Source organism: Mus caroli, unplaced genomic scaffold (assembly GCF_978045245.1).
Source record: "Mus caroli unplaced genomic scaffold, Mus_caroli_1 scaffold_7, whole genome shotgun sequence".
In the NCBI taxonomy this organism is placed as follows: domain Eukaryota; kingdom Metazoa; phylum Chordata; class Mammalia; order Rodentia; family Muridae; genus Mus; species Mus caroli.
The window spans coordinates 131,668,416-131,683,757 of NW_028227262.1; the positions used below are offsets into that span (position 1 = coordinate 131,668,416).

The 15,342-nt window shown below is 44.5% G+C and overlaps 1 protein-coding gene across 3 annotated transcripts in view; it reads right to left on the bottom strand.

Moving 5' to 3' along the window:
- Positions 1-1,411: 1,411 nt before the first annotated feature.
- The window catches only part of St7 (suppression of tumorigenicity 7), a 240,051-nt gene continuing 226,120 nt past the window's right edge, over positions 1,412-15,342 (bottom strand). For all 3 annotated transcript variants that reach the window (XM_085840808.1, XM_029478333.2, XM_021164295.3), the window contains 3 exons: positions 12,359-12,451; positions 8,955-9,094; positions 1,412-1,757 (listed from right to left, as the gene is read on the bottom strand). In XM_085840808.1, the coding sequence (XP_085696934.1) occupies positions 1,662-1,757; positions 8,955-9,094; positions 12,359-12,451 (329 nt within the window). In that variant the 3' untranslated portion in view covers positions 1,412-1,661. The remainder of the gene's footprint in view (positions 1,758-8,954; positions 9,095-12,358; positions 12,452-15,342) is intronic.

The window sequence follows — 15,342 nt, forward strand, 5'->3', positions numbered from 1 at the left end:
ACTTTATCTTGCATTCCTTGGCTTCATTTCCTACAACTCAAGGTTTCTAGCAACAACTGGCTTTGGGCCATTTCCACTTCACACTGCTTACTTCTCACAAGCCTCTCCTTCAGAACTTATCGCAGTCCAGAGTCTCAGCCCCAGCAGACCAAAAGCTCTGATTTCCTCATCTATTAAATTAAAGAATTGCATTAGATAATTTGTTTGTTCAGCTCAAAAATTATACTTCTAAGCCTTCCCTGGTCCTTCTCATCTGAAACCATTCTCCTCCAGCACAGATCAAAGTTTATTGTGCCTGTCATGTGCTATACCACCTGACTCACATAATCACTTGAGCATCCACTCTGTGTCACGAGTTGTCAGCAAGGCAAGGATAGCCCCTACTCCCAAGAGCAACACTACTGGTATGTATATGGGGTCAACCTCGCACCAGATAAGTTCTGTAAGAACAGAAGCCAGCTGTACATTCTCATCATGGGTTTGCACAAAATACATACAAAGAAAAGTTAGCCCTGCAAATTACCAACCCATCTCACTGCTCTGGGGCAGAGACCAGGATCTCAAGCCCTGAGAGGAGACTGGCCGCTGCTTCCCAGAACACTACCTGCCTTGATGTGCCTGAGGGAGAGTAGGATTCTAAATCAAAGGGGGAAGTGTGCAAAAGACACACTGGATTGAGATGTTACATAAAGGTACTTTTCACTTTAGATGGAGGACTTGTGTTTGTTTATTTTTCTTCTTTTGCTTAACTGAAGCCAGATGCTCTGCTAGGTTTGAATCATGCACAAAGCTCTGAGAGGTGGTGAGGACAAATCATCATTTTGGTTCAGATCAGTAAAATACTCAAAGAATGCTCAGATGAAAGTGTCAGAAATGCAAACATGAGAAAGCTTAAAAGGTACTCTTGGATGAAGTGTTTGAGACGGCAACAAGGGTTTAAGCAGCCAGGTTCTGGGACAGACTGCTGGTCTGTGGCTTCTTGTCCGCAAAGCTGTAACAACCTACTGAGGCACAGATGGGTGTTTCCATGGAGCTTACACCCACCTTGAAAACCTGACTTCCCTGTGCCTGTTTAGCATGTGCGCACACTCTGTTTGGGGCTAGTGCTTTTGTGACTCTATTTACATCCTTTCCTTTCTTGTTGTTTATTCGTTTGTCTTTGTAATGTTGGGCACACAGAAACCAGGGTCCCATGCAAGGCAAGTAAGTACTCCACCCCTGAACAGTCTCCCCAGCCACCAAGTCATGAGCTCTGGGCTCTGCAGAGAGACGAGTTCTGCCAGCAAAGAAAATCAGTATGGGTTTTGCAGAACCCATATCCTTGAAGAATAGCATACACCCACTAGTTTACTGGGAACACTGAAAAGTATAGGGTTAGAATAAAGATAGAAGACGACACAGGTTCTTGCAATACACAAAAGTTTATTTATTTATTTTTTTACTTTTTGATCAGTCAGTTTTGAAGGCAAAATAAAATAGAACTGAACATCAATAAATTTTGTACAACAAAACCAGCCTTTAATAAGGAACTGATAGTCCATGAACAGTTTAAAATCTCAGAATGGTTTCCCTTTTTCAAAGTCATGCTTTCTTGCGGTCCATGAGAAGTTGGCACAGAAGAGATGGTGGATGGTGTGGAAAGTGAAGGATGGGAGGCTCCCTCAGATCCGTGTCAGCTGATGCCACAAACTGGAGGGGAGGATGCTTTCCACTTTCTCCATAACAAAGTTCAAGGGGGCAAACAAAGTGCTGAGGAACTGCAAGGAAATCAGAAAAACAGCAGTCAGGAGAAAGCTTGTCCAAGACGAAGGTCAACTCTCCCGCGCACGCCTGCATCTTAGGATGTTCCACTCTGAACGCCTCATGAATGTACACCCCTCATGTTTACAGGAAATGTCGGGGAAAGTGGAAGATGCATTCCAGCCCCACCCCCAGCAGGACAGATAAGAAGGAAGTGTCTGCTGACAGCCTCCTTCAGCCCTCTGACATCTGCCCCAGTTCCTAAGATGCTAGCAGTGTTCAGAGTTTACCCCTGCCTATTAAGATGGATATCTTCCAAGAGGATGATGGATCGGTATCAAGTGGACCTAGGAGCGACACAATGGTGACAACCTAGGCTACTTGATTGTCTAGCTGGCTCTACAGCCTACTTTAAATGGAAAAGGGAATATAAAGAGCCAGGTTTGTGATGCCAGATTGCTTTGGTTTCCTGGTGTATTCCAAGCACAGCCTAAACAGCATGTTTTGTGTCATGTGTCAGAGAGCTGGGGAGAGAGCAGCAGGCTGGCACCCTGGGAGGCCTTGTCCTCCAGGAAGGGCTGTTGAATGGGCCTCTGGGAACTAAATACAGACAGTGATTAACGATGTGTCTTTTAAGAAATACATTTTGCCTTATCAGATACTAATCATAATTTCAAATTTATTCTGATGATGCTCCTGTGAACAGCTGACTTGGAGAAGCTTGCAGGAGAGATGTCTGTTCAGGGGAGAGGTCAGGATTGAGAAGGACTGTCTTCTGTCTGCTGAGAACCGAGGCCTTGGCTTGCTGACCTTTAACACCTTGTTCTTTATTGTGTGTCTTCTTTTGCCCTAATCACTATCCAGAGCACAGTACTGCCAATACCAAAACAGATTTTACTTCCGAGTAAATAGAAACATGCAGTGGGAACATGGTTCTGAGTACAAGCAAAATTAGTAGGTAGTGCAGCCAGGAAGCATATAGCATTACCCTTACTGGCCACATATTCTATGAGTTTTGAATCTTCAAAGTAAGAGATATGAAAGTCAAGTGTCCCAAATTCAAAGAGCTCAGGATGGGGTGTGTGTTTGTGGGTGTGAGTGTGTGTGTACGTGTGTGTGTGTGTGCATGTATACATGTGTCTGTGTATTTAATGTGTATGGAACATACCTATCAAGAAGGCCGATAACACACATTGTAGCTGCATCATCAGAAACTTGGTAAAGTTTCTTTATTCTATTTTTTTAAATCAATTAGATACAGTTGCTTGGCAATTAAGTACTACATAAGAAAAAAAGACCCTCACATAAAACTTCCTCTCTTGAAGCCTCAAAGACAAGGGATAGAGGGAGCACAGACATTAAGATGTGGACAGAGTAAAGTTGTACATATAGGTCATGGTAGCAGTTAGGGTAGACGCCCAGGGGTGCTCAGAAAAGGAAGAGAAGTCAGGCTGGAGAAGAGCAGAGAAGTGTTGAGAAGATCAACAGACTCCACCGGATGGAAGAACTGTCAGGAGGTGTGCTGTCAGTGCCCACATTGTAGGTCTGCACGAAGTGGACACTCTAGGTCTAACTAATGGTCAGAATATGGAAAAGGAAACCGTCAGATGGTGAGTAGCTCAGGTCCATTGGAATACAAGCTGAGTTCAGACTGACTGGCAGCCTTGAGTGCCAGCTTGATGTGCAGTTGAAAAATAGGCAGCCCCAGGTGTGGGGATTCACTGCTCAGAGGGTGTTAGGTTCACAGTTTCTGATATTCTGAAAATATCCTTTTGTGAGTATGCCAAAAGACTTAGGAGAGTTAGCCTCCGACAGCTCTTCTCAACCTGTGGGCATCACCCTTTCACAGGGTCTGGCATAAGACCTCTCAGAAAACACAGGGATTTACATTATGATCAATAACAGTAGCAAAATTATAAAGTAGCAACGGAAATGACTTTACGGTTGGGGGGTGCTGTAGCATGAGGAATTACTTGTATTAAAGGGTCACAGCATTAGGAAGGTTGAGAACCTGAGGATGGATTATCCATCCTTCCCAGTTTAGCAATGGGCTGTGTTCCATCATGAAGAAGGCTGGAAAGCATTGTGGAGAGAAACACCGGGCCTGGGGATGATCCCCGCCTGGCTGCCTCTGAAATCTTCACCAATATCCTGCACTTAAAAGGATGATATGGACCAAGCGTGCTGACTTCACTATTAGTATAAAACTGCACTTACAAGTTATATGGGTACAAGTGTCTGTGGTATGCACAGTGAGAGGTAGATACACAATGATAGATGACCAAAGCTACAAAGGTGGCAGTGTTTGCATACAGTACTCAGTTCCATAAAGAGAATGCAAGTGGTAAGCCATGGGGATGCATCAGAGATTCTAGCAGGCGTTGGAAAAGCACAGGTCAATAAGCACGGTGACATGGCTAGTGGCTGTACTGAGCAGATTTGGGAGCAGAAGCACTCAGTAAGCCCTGAGCCAGAGCCATGGGAGGAGACCCTCAAAGGTTGTACCCTGCACAGTCCCACACCCTAATGTGTGGGCACCAGAGGGAGCAGGAGGGGGCTCAGCTCAACCAGAGTGCAGCAGGAAGACAATGTCATCACCTAACTTCAAAGTGAAGACCAGCTTTGGTTGTGTGCTTTGTGTTTCTGGGGAGCATTAACTTGACTGAGACCAGAAGCTTCACTCTGAGGTCTATATCCTCCTTTTCCCCCACTGCATGCCAAGATACAGTGGTCTTCCTTGCTATACTACATCTGTTCTTCCCACTGAGGTTATATGAAGGATGACACTCTGCTCCAGTCCCCCTGTGTGTAATGACTTATTCTTTCTTCCTTATATCCCGAATGGGTGACTGAGGAAGGCCCCCTTTGAGCATCTCCCTGGATAGCCTCATGTATTTCCTTACAGAAGCCCAGCTGAGATGTGCCCCTCTCATACCCAGGCCACCTTCCTTCTTAAGACCCTTCCCCACCCTTCTCCCTGTCCACACCTACAAAGAAGAAGCTACATAGCAAAGAGGCCTGTGAAGTGCCCACGGCCTTCCGATCACTGGCAGCCCAAGGTCCGTCCGTGGCTCTTGTCGGGAGTTACAGAGGTTTGAGGGCTCGTGCCTTGCTCCTCAGGTGCCTCAGGACACTCAGCTGGTACTTTAGCTGTATGAAAAACCATCAGGACCTTTGACCAGAAACCTAATAATGCTTGAAGAGAAACAGCAGTTTCATTTCTAGACTAAAAGGAAAATGTATTACCTAAAGAGTTAAATCTGAATGAGCCAAACCAGGCAACTGGGATCAACTCCTCTGTCCCAATGTCTAAAGCCTCTGTCCAGAGGGCAGAGAGCCGTGGTCAGATTTCTAACCCAAGTGTCCCATAACTCAATTAGTGTCCACTGCTGAGAAAACGCAACTGAGCTCATAAAAAAGGAGAGAGTGGCACTTCAATCGCCTCATCCTCCCTTTCCCAAGACACTGTCACCGAGAGCAAGGTCACAGCTCAAAGCTCGTTGGGTTCACAGTGGAAACCTCTTGCTTATCTGAATAGGTTCCAGGTGCCCTGTCGCAAGCAGACAATTGACATCCCACTGTAATCAATATCAGACTTCAAAGAGTGCAGGCCTATAAATGAAGATGAGACAGAAGTTAGGGGGTGCAGTCTCAGAGGAGTGAGAGCCGAGGAGGAAAGACAGGCCCTCAAGAGCAGGAGGGGTCAGAGTGCTGACCTCCCCACATTCTGAGAAGAGCCGGGCCTGGATGATAGCTTACTTATATGAGCTGCCTTATCTTAAGAACCAAACATTCTAGCAAGAGTTAGTCCTAAGTCATCGAGGTAGATTAGATTGTAGGCAGCCAGTCTCAGCCTCTCTACTCACGCCTCTCCAGTGACTCACTGTCTAAGGGTGCTGGGACTGGCTGTGTTAGTGAACAAACATGCAAGAGTTCCCACGCTGTGGAGCCTGGAGGGTGGCAGTGCAATCTCTCTGCATCTACTAAAAGTCATCACACCCAGGGCATTATCTCAGGAGAGGCCTGAAGCCATCACTTTCTCAGGCTGCAAATGGCTGCAGACAGCCTGTGGGGCAGGGTGATAACCCCCAGGTGTTGGGCAGGGCTTTTGGAGGTCTGATGGAGTGAGGAGGTGCAGATGAAGAGTCTGCTGCCAAAGACACACTGGTCCTCCTGAGATCCCCAGCCTTCTTCACGGGGCTGCCCAGCTTCCTCTCTTCCTAGTCCTCCCCAGAGTGGACAGGGGTAGAGCTCCTTAAAGGGTGAGGCAGCCTTGATCCTCTGGGTAGAGGTTTACAAGCATGCTTGTTAATAGCGGTAGTTGACCACAGAACCAAGCCATGGTAAAGAGCAGGAACATGCAAAGCCAATCTAGTTCATCCAGTCCTTTGATTCCAGATGGAAGACTGATGCTCTGGAAATAGTGAGGAGAACAGCCAGTGCTAACCGCCCAGGTTTCTGAAGAGACTGCTCTATGACCTGGCTAGAGAATCTATTTGCTCTCTGCTCTCCTTCTGATCCCTTTGCTGGCTACCATCCGCTCAGTATTGTGCTTTTCAGCTGTGACTGTAGACCTGAGTCTCCAGGTCTCAAAACTCTAATGCCTATGCTGCATTGGGTCAAGTAGGCAAGAGGCCCGAGGGAGGGCAGTTACCAGTAATCTTTAAGCTCCATTGGTGTTCAAAAGTACAGACAGACTGAAACTACTAATTCTGGACAGCTGTCACTTGAATAGCTATGACATAACCTCATATGACCTCTTAAAGGTTTACCTTTCATAAAGCCAGATTCCTTAGAAGGGAGTAAAATCTTTAGCTTCCACCCTCAAGTGGGTTGTGGGGTCACTGCTAAAAATACGATTCCTGGTGTGACCATCAGGATTCTGAATGTTGATGGTATGGCCACAAACACTATTCCACTATTGGAGCACTAGAGGCTAAGGGCCATGGAGATCCTGTACCCCAGCAAGGGTTATCTGCCAGCTTAATACTGAACATTGGGACAATGAGGTGCTTTTGTACGAGTTTTAAGAGTGTTTAAAGGGGAAACCAAACCATGGGAACAGTAACCGTCTAGTTCCAGAACTACATTCCGACTACACATTTTAATGGCATTATACCCTAATCTCTGCCAACTCCTCTCTCTCAGAGGCTAGCTGCAGCGGAGACAACGGACAGCACAGGCCTGGGACCCAAGGCATCTAGGGCAGCAGCTTGGTAATGCTGATTTGGGAAAATATGTAGGCAATATAAGAAAACTTATTTCCCCGAAGGAAGGAGGGAGTTCAAGTTGGCCTTGTGTAGAGAAGCTGTCCTGAGAATCTGCTAGGAAAAGCAGATTTCTATGGTGAGCTCCCAGAGTGTGAAATGAGTGTAAATAGAAGTGAAAGGAAGGGTTGTGAGTGCTACATGATAGAGCTCGGAATGGCCATCGGTGCAATAGGTGCCATGTTAAACAGGGAAAACCCATGCACAGCGGCATTCACTGTGAGCCCATGCACAGGGGTATATTCACTGTGAGCCTGTGCACAAGGACATTCACTGTGAGCCTGTGCACAGCGGCATTCACCGTGAGCCCATGCACAGGGGTATTCACTGTGAGCCTGTGCACAAGGACATTCACTGTGAGCCTGTGCACAAGGACATTTACTGTGAGCCTGTGCACAGCAGTATTTTTGATGTACTTAGATGCCCTTTCGTAGCCACAGTGGAAGATACTTTGTTTGAGGACCCTTTAACCTGTAAGGGTTTATGATCACAAGGGAAGAGAAGGGAAGAAACACTAAATGGTATCTGATTTTTATGCTGTTTGCTTTTTTCTGCAAAGACTGTTGCTATTCATTCATTTAACAGTCATTGGTTGAGAGCCTACAGTGATCAAGGCTCTGTACAAAGCTTTGGAAATACAGATGTGAGAAAGGTACAGACTTGGTTTCAAAGACTACAGTCTAAAGGGGCACAGACAATTTTTCATCAATTATAGGTGCTAACATGGGCCTTCATGGAGCTCTGTGGGAACATGGAGACATGCTCCTCAACTTCAGAGAAATGAATGCAGCATTAGAGAAGAAATAGGTCTTTAGGTAGGCATCAAATGCATAACAAAGTACATGTGTAAAGGCACTGAGGTGCACAGGCCTGGTGCATCTGGGAATTGTGAGCTTCACTATGGCTGAAAACTGGGCTCTGTGTAAGAACCGTGAGGTATGAGGTAACAAGGTCATCAAAGGGCCACTACAAGAAAGAAAGCTCCTTTAGGGCAAGCAAAAGGACTGAGATTTTTGTCCTGAAATCACGGGGAACTAGTGGATAAAGGCTGGGAAGTGGCATGCTTACTGGAAATGTAGAAATCTCTTCTCATGTTTGTATACCAGACAGAGGTGAGACAGCTTTAGGAGGCTGACCTGGGCAGCTGCCTGGCAGGGAGGGGCTTGAGAGAGCAGGGAGTTTGTGGTTGAGGAACTGACTCAGGACCTGGCAGGGCCACTTTAGAGGCAGAAGTAAGGAGACAGGCCATCCCTGCTGATCCCATCCATCTTGAAATCAGAGGGCTGGGAGTTAGTAACTCGTGTTTTCCTCTCTGCTTCCTCTATCTCACAGCTCACTGTGCTAAAAAATTAGGATGGTCACCGGCATGGTCTGACAGACATGATCAGGCCTCTTCAGGGGAAAGCAGTTCTTAGCAAGCAAGGCAGACACTTTCTTCTAGGGTTGTCTCTCCCCCTCTCCCAAGGCTCTGTGTGGAGTTTTCCTATTCCTGAATGTCATCTTGGTTCCCTTCCACTACCAGCATTCTCACATTCTCACAGTTCATACCCACACAGCCCAAGGGTCTGTAGGCAGTAAGAACACCACATAAATAATCCTGGGGAACAAAATATCATGAATGAAAGATTCACAGTATCTCAGGATTAGAAAGTGCCATTCAGTTATACATGCCCCGCCCATTTCTCATTTGTGAGGATTCCCTAAATTCTATCTTCCTTTGGACTTCCTGCACTCTCTGGAAGGTGCTGAGGATTTCTTTGGGAAATAAGGGAAGGCCAGAACTAACCCTTTGCTCTCACTTGCCCCCATCCCCACCCCCAGCCCTCGATTGCCCAGATGATCATGAAAACTAAATGACTCTTCAGCCCCTTCCCCTCTGGCTCCTTCCCTTGGCTTCCTTTGTCCACCAGTCCATTGCCTAAGTCCCCCTTCTCAGTGAGCACTCACAGCTTTTGCGAAGACTCCCATGAGTTCCGGAAACTGATGTGTCAGGAGGGCCAGCATGGCTGTGAAGGAGCACAGTCCAGCAGTGAAGAGGATAAAGAAGGGAAGTTCCTTCTTTGGGTAAACTGAGACTTCATGGAAAGCTGAGGAGAAAACCAGAAGGGAACCATTAGGACTCAGGTGAGCAGCACCTTATGGAGTCTCACCCCCTTGACTACAGTATGTGAGCAAGGAGACAGGCAGGAGACTGGGCATCTCTCACTCACGCCTGCCTCTGTTGCCTTGGCTGCCTGACTGCTTCACCCAAGTCCAAGATCTTCTCCAGCACTTCAGGGAGAGACACTACAGGCCTAGCTTGGGGGTGTCACACATCCATGAGCCCACATCTACATTTACTATATAGTGTTCCCTTCTCAAAAGCAAATACAAAAACAGCAAAACCCTATCCAAATGACAACACATATTTCCAATAGGAATTCCTGAATCAAGTGTGAGTGTGCACATGTGTACTTGCACTCCTGTCCTATTTTTTTTTCATTTTTTTAAATTAGGTATTTTCTTTATTTACATTTCAAATGCTATCCCAAAAGTCCCCCATACCCTTCCCCCCCCCACTCCCCTACCCACCCACTCCCACCTCTTGGCTCTGGTGTTCCCCTGTACTGAGGCATATAAAGTTTGCAAGACCAAGGGGTCTCTCTTCCCAATGATGGCCGACTAGGCCATCTTCTGCTACATATGCAGCTAGAGACATGAGCTCCAGGGGTACTGGTTAGTTATGAAACAAATGGATTTAACAGATAACTACAGAACATTTTATCCTAAAACAAAAGGATATACCTTCTTCTCAGCTCCTGTCCTATTTTTATTTTACTGTATTTTTAAATTATTATTGTAAAGCAATATGAGTTTATCTCTTTTTTTCTGACAGTCTAAGGATGTCAGTGGAGGATGCTATCCCAATAGACATTCACCGAAGACCTCACATATAGCTCTATGCAAACTGCAGGACTGAGGTCAAATTTCCTAGGGTTATCTGACACAACTGTAGAAAATTCCTGATGATAACCACTTAAAACAATCAGGAGGGTAGGGGGAGTGTGGTCTTTAGAGTATCCTTCATAGCGTTCAACATTGTGCATGAGTTTTGTGAAACCCAGAATAGCTGTGGTATGAAAGCTTGTATTTTGATGGGGAATGGACCTTGTAGATTCTAGTGGTTCCAGTAGTCGTCTGTGAACCTGCAGTTTCTCAGCCCCTTCTGTAAAGGCCTCCCAGGCACACACAGCCCATGCCCCCTGGCCAGCATCTCTTACCAGCCCATAGTCACAGGCAGTCATGTGATGAGTTGAGTAGAGTTCTTCATTACAGTTCTTTATGTTTTCATACCATAGCTATTCTGGGTTTCACAAAACTCATGCACAATGTTGAACGCTATGAAGGATACTCTAAAGACCATACTCCCCCTACCCTCCTGATTGTTTTAAGTGATTATCATCAGGAATTTCCTACAGTTGTGTCAGATAATCCTAGGAAATTTGACCCTCAGTCCTGCAGTTTGCATAGAGCTATATGTGAGGTCTTCGGTGAATGTCTATTGGGATAGCATCCTCCACTGACATCCTTAGACTGTCAGAAAAAAAGAGATAAACTCATATTGCTTTACAATAATGACTTAAAAATACAGTAAAATAAAAAATAGGACAGGAGTGCAAGTATACACTTGGCTTCATTACTCAGAGCCTCGATCAACAGGGCTGAAAACAAAGGGAAACTATCAGGAGGCTTGGAGCACATGCAAGCTTGCCTGCTTGCATGGCAGGAAGACAGCCTGCTGAGGGACAAACCTGGGGTAGAGTGCCTATAGATCCCACTATGCAAGGAATTATACTTTTGATAGGCAAACTATGAGTAGTGTTCCTAACAGCTGAACATCTCTACAGCTCACTCTCAAAACCCAATCCATAAGAGGTTCTGAAGTGATGTCACAGTGGACTCATGGCACCCATTGCAATAAATCTCAGCCACATTTCGCTTTTTTAAGGCTTATGAAAACTTTTAAGAAGTGTAATATTGTTCTAATAACTAATCTGTACTCATGGACCCTTAATTGAATTCAATTAAAACATTTTAAAACATGGTACTTTTCAGAAAACTGCCTTTCTACCAGGAAATGGAAACTCTAGTAAGGCTCTCCGTGAAGGGAGCATCAGAGGGTAAATTATGGGCCCATGTGGGGCTTCCTGAAATCAAACTACTATCATATGATGCACCAGATGCCTTAAAACAAAGCTTTAACCTGAAGACAACAGAGAGCTCTCCCAGCTCCTTAAACAACAGTCCTAGGCTGGGCGGCCTAGCAAGGAGACCCAGTCTAATGGCAGCAATCACTTTTGTATCCACGTGTCACCGTGCTGAAGATTTACAACTGTATCATAATGGTGGTGTCAGAAATTTTATTATGTACCAGATCTGCAAAGTTACACTATTCTTGGGGAAATATTTATATATGCTATAGCTATTAGATATTGATATAACCAGGGCTAGTAAAGAAAAAATCGTGACAGGAAAGATGAAGTGGTGGGGGCAGGGGGAGAGCCAAAAGAGGATTAGCATCTGAGAAAGGAAAATATTTCCCAAGTCAGGGCCACATGAAGAGCTTAGATATGATCCCTGCACACAGTCTGATTGGATAATAGCTATTTAGCCTGGATTGTCAAAACAATGTTGTATTACAGAAAACCAAAACAATCCATTCCACATGTTACCACATGAGCATTAGGCTGTGAAGGTCTAAGGCACTTGAGGGTAGGGTCTTCCTCCCACACTCTATGACAGTGCTCGGGCTGCATGTGTACTCTAAACATGTCAGCCAACTGAGTGCGTGCAACCCACAAGATGTTCACAGGAACTGTCTGGCCAAGAGTATTGCATCACCATGGACAGCACACCAGCCTTCTTCTCTGCCTCTGGCAGTGATACCAGTGGCCTGGTCCTGCCCTCCCAGCCAGGACTGATGCAGCTTCTTCTGACATCAGCATTTCCTCTTCTAACCCCAGCCTTTACAGACTACCTCAGACCTGCAGGAGAGCCCAAGCAGACCTTTCCCCGATAAACCGGCCTGCAGAGAAGATGCTCTGTGTCAGGGCTCTGTATGATCATATGCTGGTATCAATATATACATGATGCCTCTGATATATTTCATGCCCTTGGGGTCTTTCCCTCGGATCAATGTGGAAAGACTCAGAGAAGCAGGAAGTCCAACCCATTCACATAATACATTTCTATACCTATGCTATCAAAGAAGGCCAGGGGTTGGAAGAAACTTAATAAAAACAACATCCACACCTATCATGTAACACCCCCCCTCCCTGGATGAAAGGCAGGGTGCAGGGGAAGACACTTACAGGGAAGCAGCTCCCGGTCAGCTGTTTCTGTACAGATTGGGTATGGATAAAATAGGTGTCCCTTCTCCAGGGGATACGGGATCATCCGGAAAGCTACAAAGGAAAGACGACACATGAAAGGCATATATTTATCTCCTAACTTCCCAACCTCAGAATAGAACTTTTAAGCGTTTTTCTAACGGAACCCACTGCTGTAAGAGAGGCAAGATTTACCCAGACCCTGAGGCTTGTGCCAGACAAAACGTCAGGGGCGCATTATGCTGCATTACTCACACATTAATCTCACACTATATATTCTGGGCTCACAAAGCTGGGTGGGGAAAGAGGTGTAGAGGGCAGGGAAACCATCAATATCAATGCCTAGGGTTTCATCATGTATAAAATATTATGAAAATGTTTTAAGCACTAATTCAATAAGGCCAAACCAACTGTAATAATTCAAACCTGGATTGATATGCTTTCCCCAGAAGTGAATGTGGACTGGCTCATTGGAGCTTGCTGCAGATTGTACAAATATGAAAGGCATTCTGCTGTGTCTAGTTTAAAAAACATGTCTAAGTGGATTAGAACTCCAACCAGGATGGACAAAGAAAAAAACTTAAAGCACATGATTTGAGAGGTATTTCCACACTTTATGAACCTTTTAAATCTTTCAATAGTGTGTGGGGTGGGGGTGGCTAGAGAGATTGATCGTCTACATTTTGATGATGTCAGGCCACCTAAATTCTGTGTCTATGGCATCAGATGACATTAGGCTTTACACTGAATTATGGCTTTCCAATCAATCCATCCAGCCCTATTATCGAGTGTGTTATTCTCCCTGTTGCAATGTCAGCAGCATGTTAGTCTCACTGTTCCTATGAGCAGTGCTCACGGAGTTCATTTTTCTTCAACAGATGTCCTTTAATGGCTGCCTATTGTAGATACAGAACGGAAAAGCCATACACTACCCTGAGAACGTCAGTTAACAATCCTGGCCGGTATCTGTGTCCGAGAGGGGTGATGGCAGTGAGCATTTTAAATGTTCCATGTTAAGGAATCATTCTGCACCCTTAGCCCTGTAATTACCAAAGCCCTTACAAAATACTGTCAATGTACATATGTGCCTTTTGCAAACTGATTTCAAATAAGAATCAGAAACAAAGAACATTCTCCCTCACAAGAAATGACAAGGTCCCATTGTAACCAGCATCAGTGCACATATGGTATTTATTCTGGTGTCTGAATATTATTTAAAAGTAAAAACAGTATGTATGTGATTCCCAGCATTTGGAATGCAGTCAATCTACACCACAGTGGTGTATCACTGTGAGGTTATAGCACATTGCCATGGAGAATATAAATCACGATAAATGTGGGATTAGAACAGAGCCAGTTTGCTGGCAGTTTGCTGAGGTAAAAAATGTTACAAATTTTCTTTTTGTAACAGAAACCTCTTAAACAGATTAAAACATTAAAAACACCCCAGACTTTAGCTCTTCCTATAACTGAAGGTTCACCCTACTTCAATCTGACCTCTCCCATAAACAAAGTTGACTTTTGCCAGTTAGCTCAAGTGACAGCAGAGTTGTTAAGTCACAAGATGTTGAAGAAACCAGTATCTCTCTCACCAGAGAGAGACTTGCAATACAATGAGAACAAACAGCACAAAACATTAGACAAAACAAACAAAACAAAACATATAAAGGAAAAAATCCTTGTAGCAATTATGTAGCATCCACTCCCTAAAATCTTTTCTGGAGAGCTTGTACTTTTACATGTAAGCTGCAGAAAGGCAGGCTTTCAATACACCTTCTTATAAATGATAGTTTCTCTGAAAGCATCCCCCACTTCTACTCTCTCTGTGTGTTACTCTCCACGCAACTAGGCTATTGTTTTGTAACCTATTTGGGTTCATGTGATACAAAAAGAAAAACAACACAGTTTTCACAATTGCTACTAATTTTGAAAAGTAAACTTCGTTCAAAATTGAAGTCAGTTTGAACTTCATGAAAGGATTTGTTTAAAGAAAAATGTAGGCACACCCTTGAGAGTTGAGACTATAGAAATCTAGTGGCCAAATGGCATCTCCAAGTGATACTTTTCCTGCCATAGAACTTTATGCATCAACTTAATCCTTTTTTTTCCTTTTAATCAGTTCTCAACTTTTTCAGAAAGGGTGGAGATTTTGCTAATACACAATTTATAAATATATATAGATATGTTTCCTGTATTTTTATGGAATCCTTAAGATTTCTTTTCCTCATGTCAGATATCATTTACATTAAATTCATAAAATAATATTAAGATTTGGCTTCACTAAACAAAAGCAAACAGAATTTCTACTTGCAATTCCATCCTTCACCCACCCTGCTGTGCAGGGTCCAACAGAGCCTGAGATAAGAATGGGTCTGAAGAAACGGGAAGAGGCCTTACTCTGCCCCTGCCAGCTTCCCTCCTACCTCCTGTCCCTTTCACTGAGACAGGCACTGGTTTCATGAGTCTTAAAGCTTTCACCAAATGTCCAGAGATTTTGTCAGTGTAAATCCTAAGAGCACACTTATTGAGTGGTTCAAATATGAATAGAAATAGACTATTTGAAGATTCTATTTTCAAATGACTATGTAATTCCTAAAAGTCTTTTAGAAACATATTTTAGAAAAATTAAAATTGTACAGATATGTGGTTCAAAACAAAGCAGTAAACCTAGGCTACTTTAAAAGTGGTACACAATCGGCATTTCCACTTCTTTCTTCATGGGGCCCGCTCCTCATCTTGATGCTGCTTGCCCCTTTTGTCAGAGGTGTCACTAAAGTCCCAAAGCACACCAAAACATCCTGTACAACCTAGTCTACCTAGATAGCATGTGCCGTCTTCCACTCTCCCTAGTCAAAGGTACTTCCTAGGTACCACGCTGCTCAGTGCCATATGGGTCAGAAGCCCTCAGCAGCATCCGAGGGAGGGAGTATCAACAAAGCCACAGATGGATAGAGGCTGGAGACATG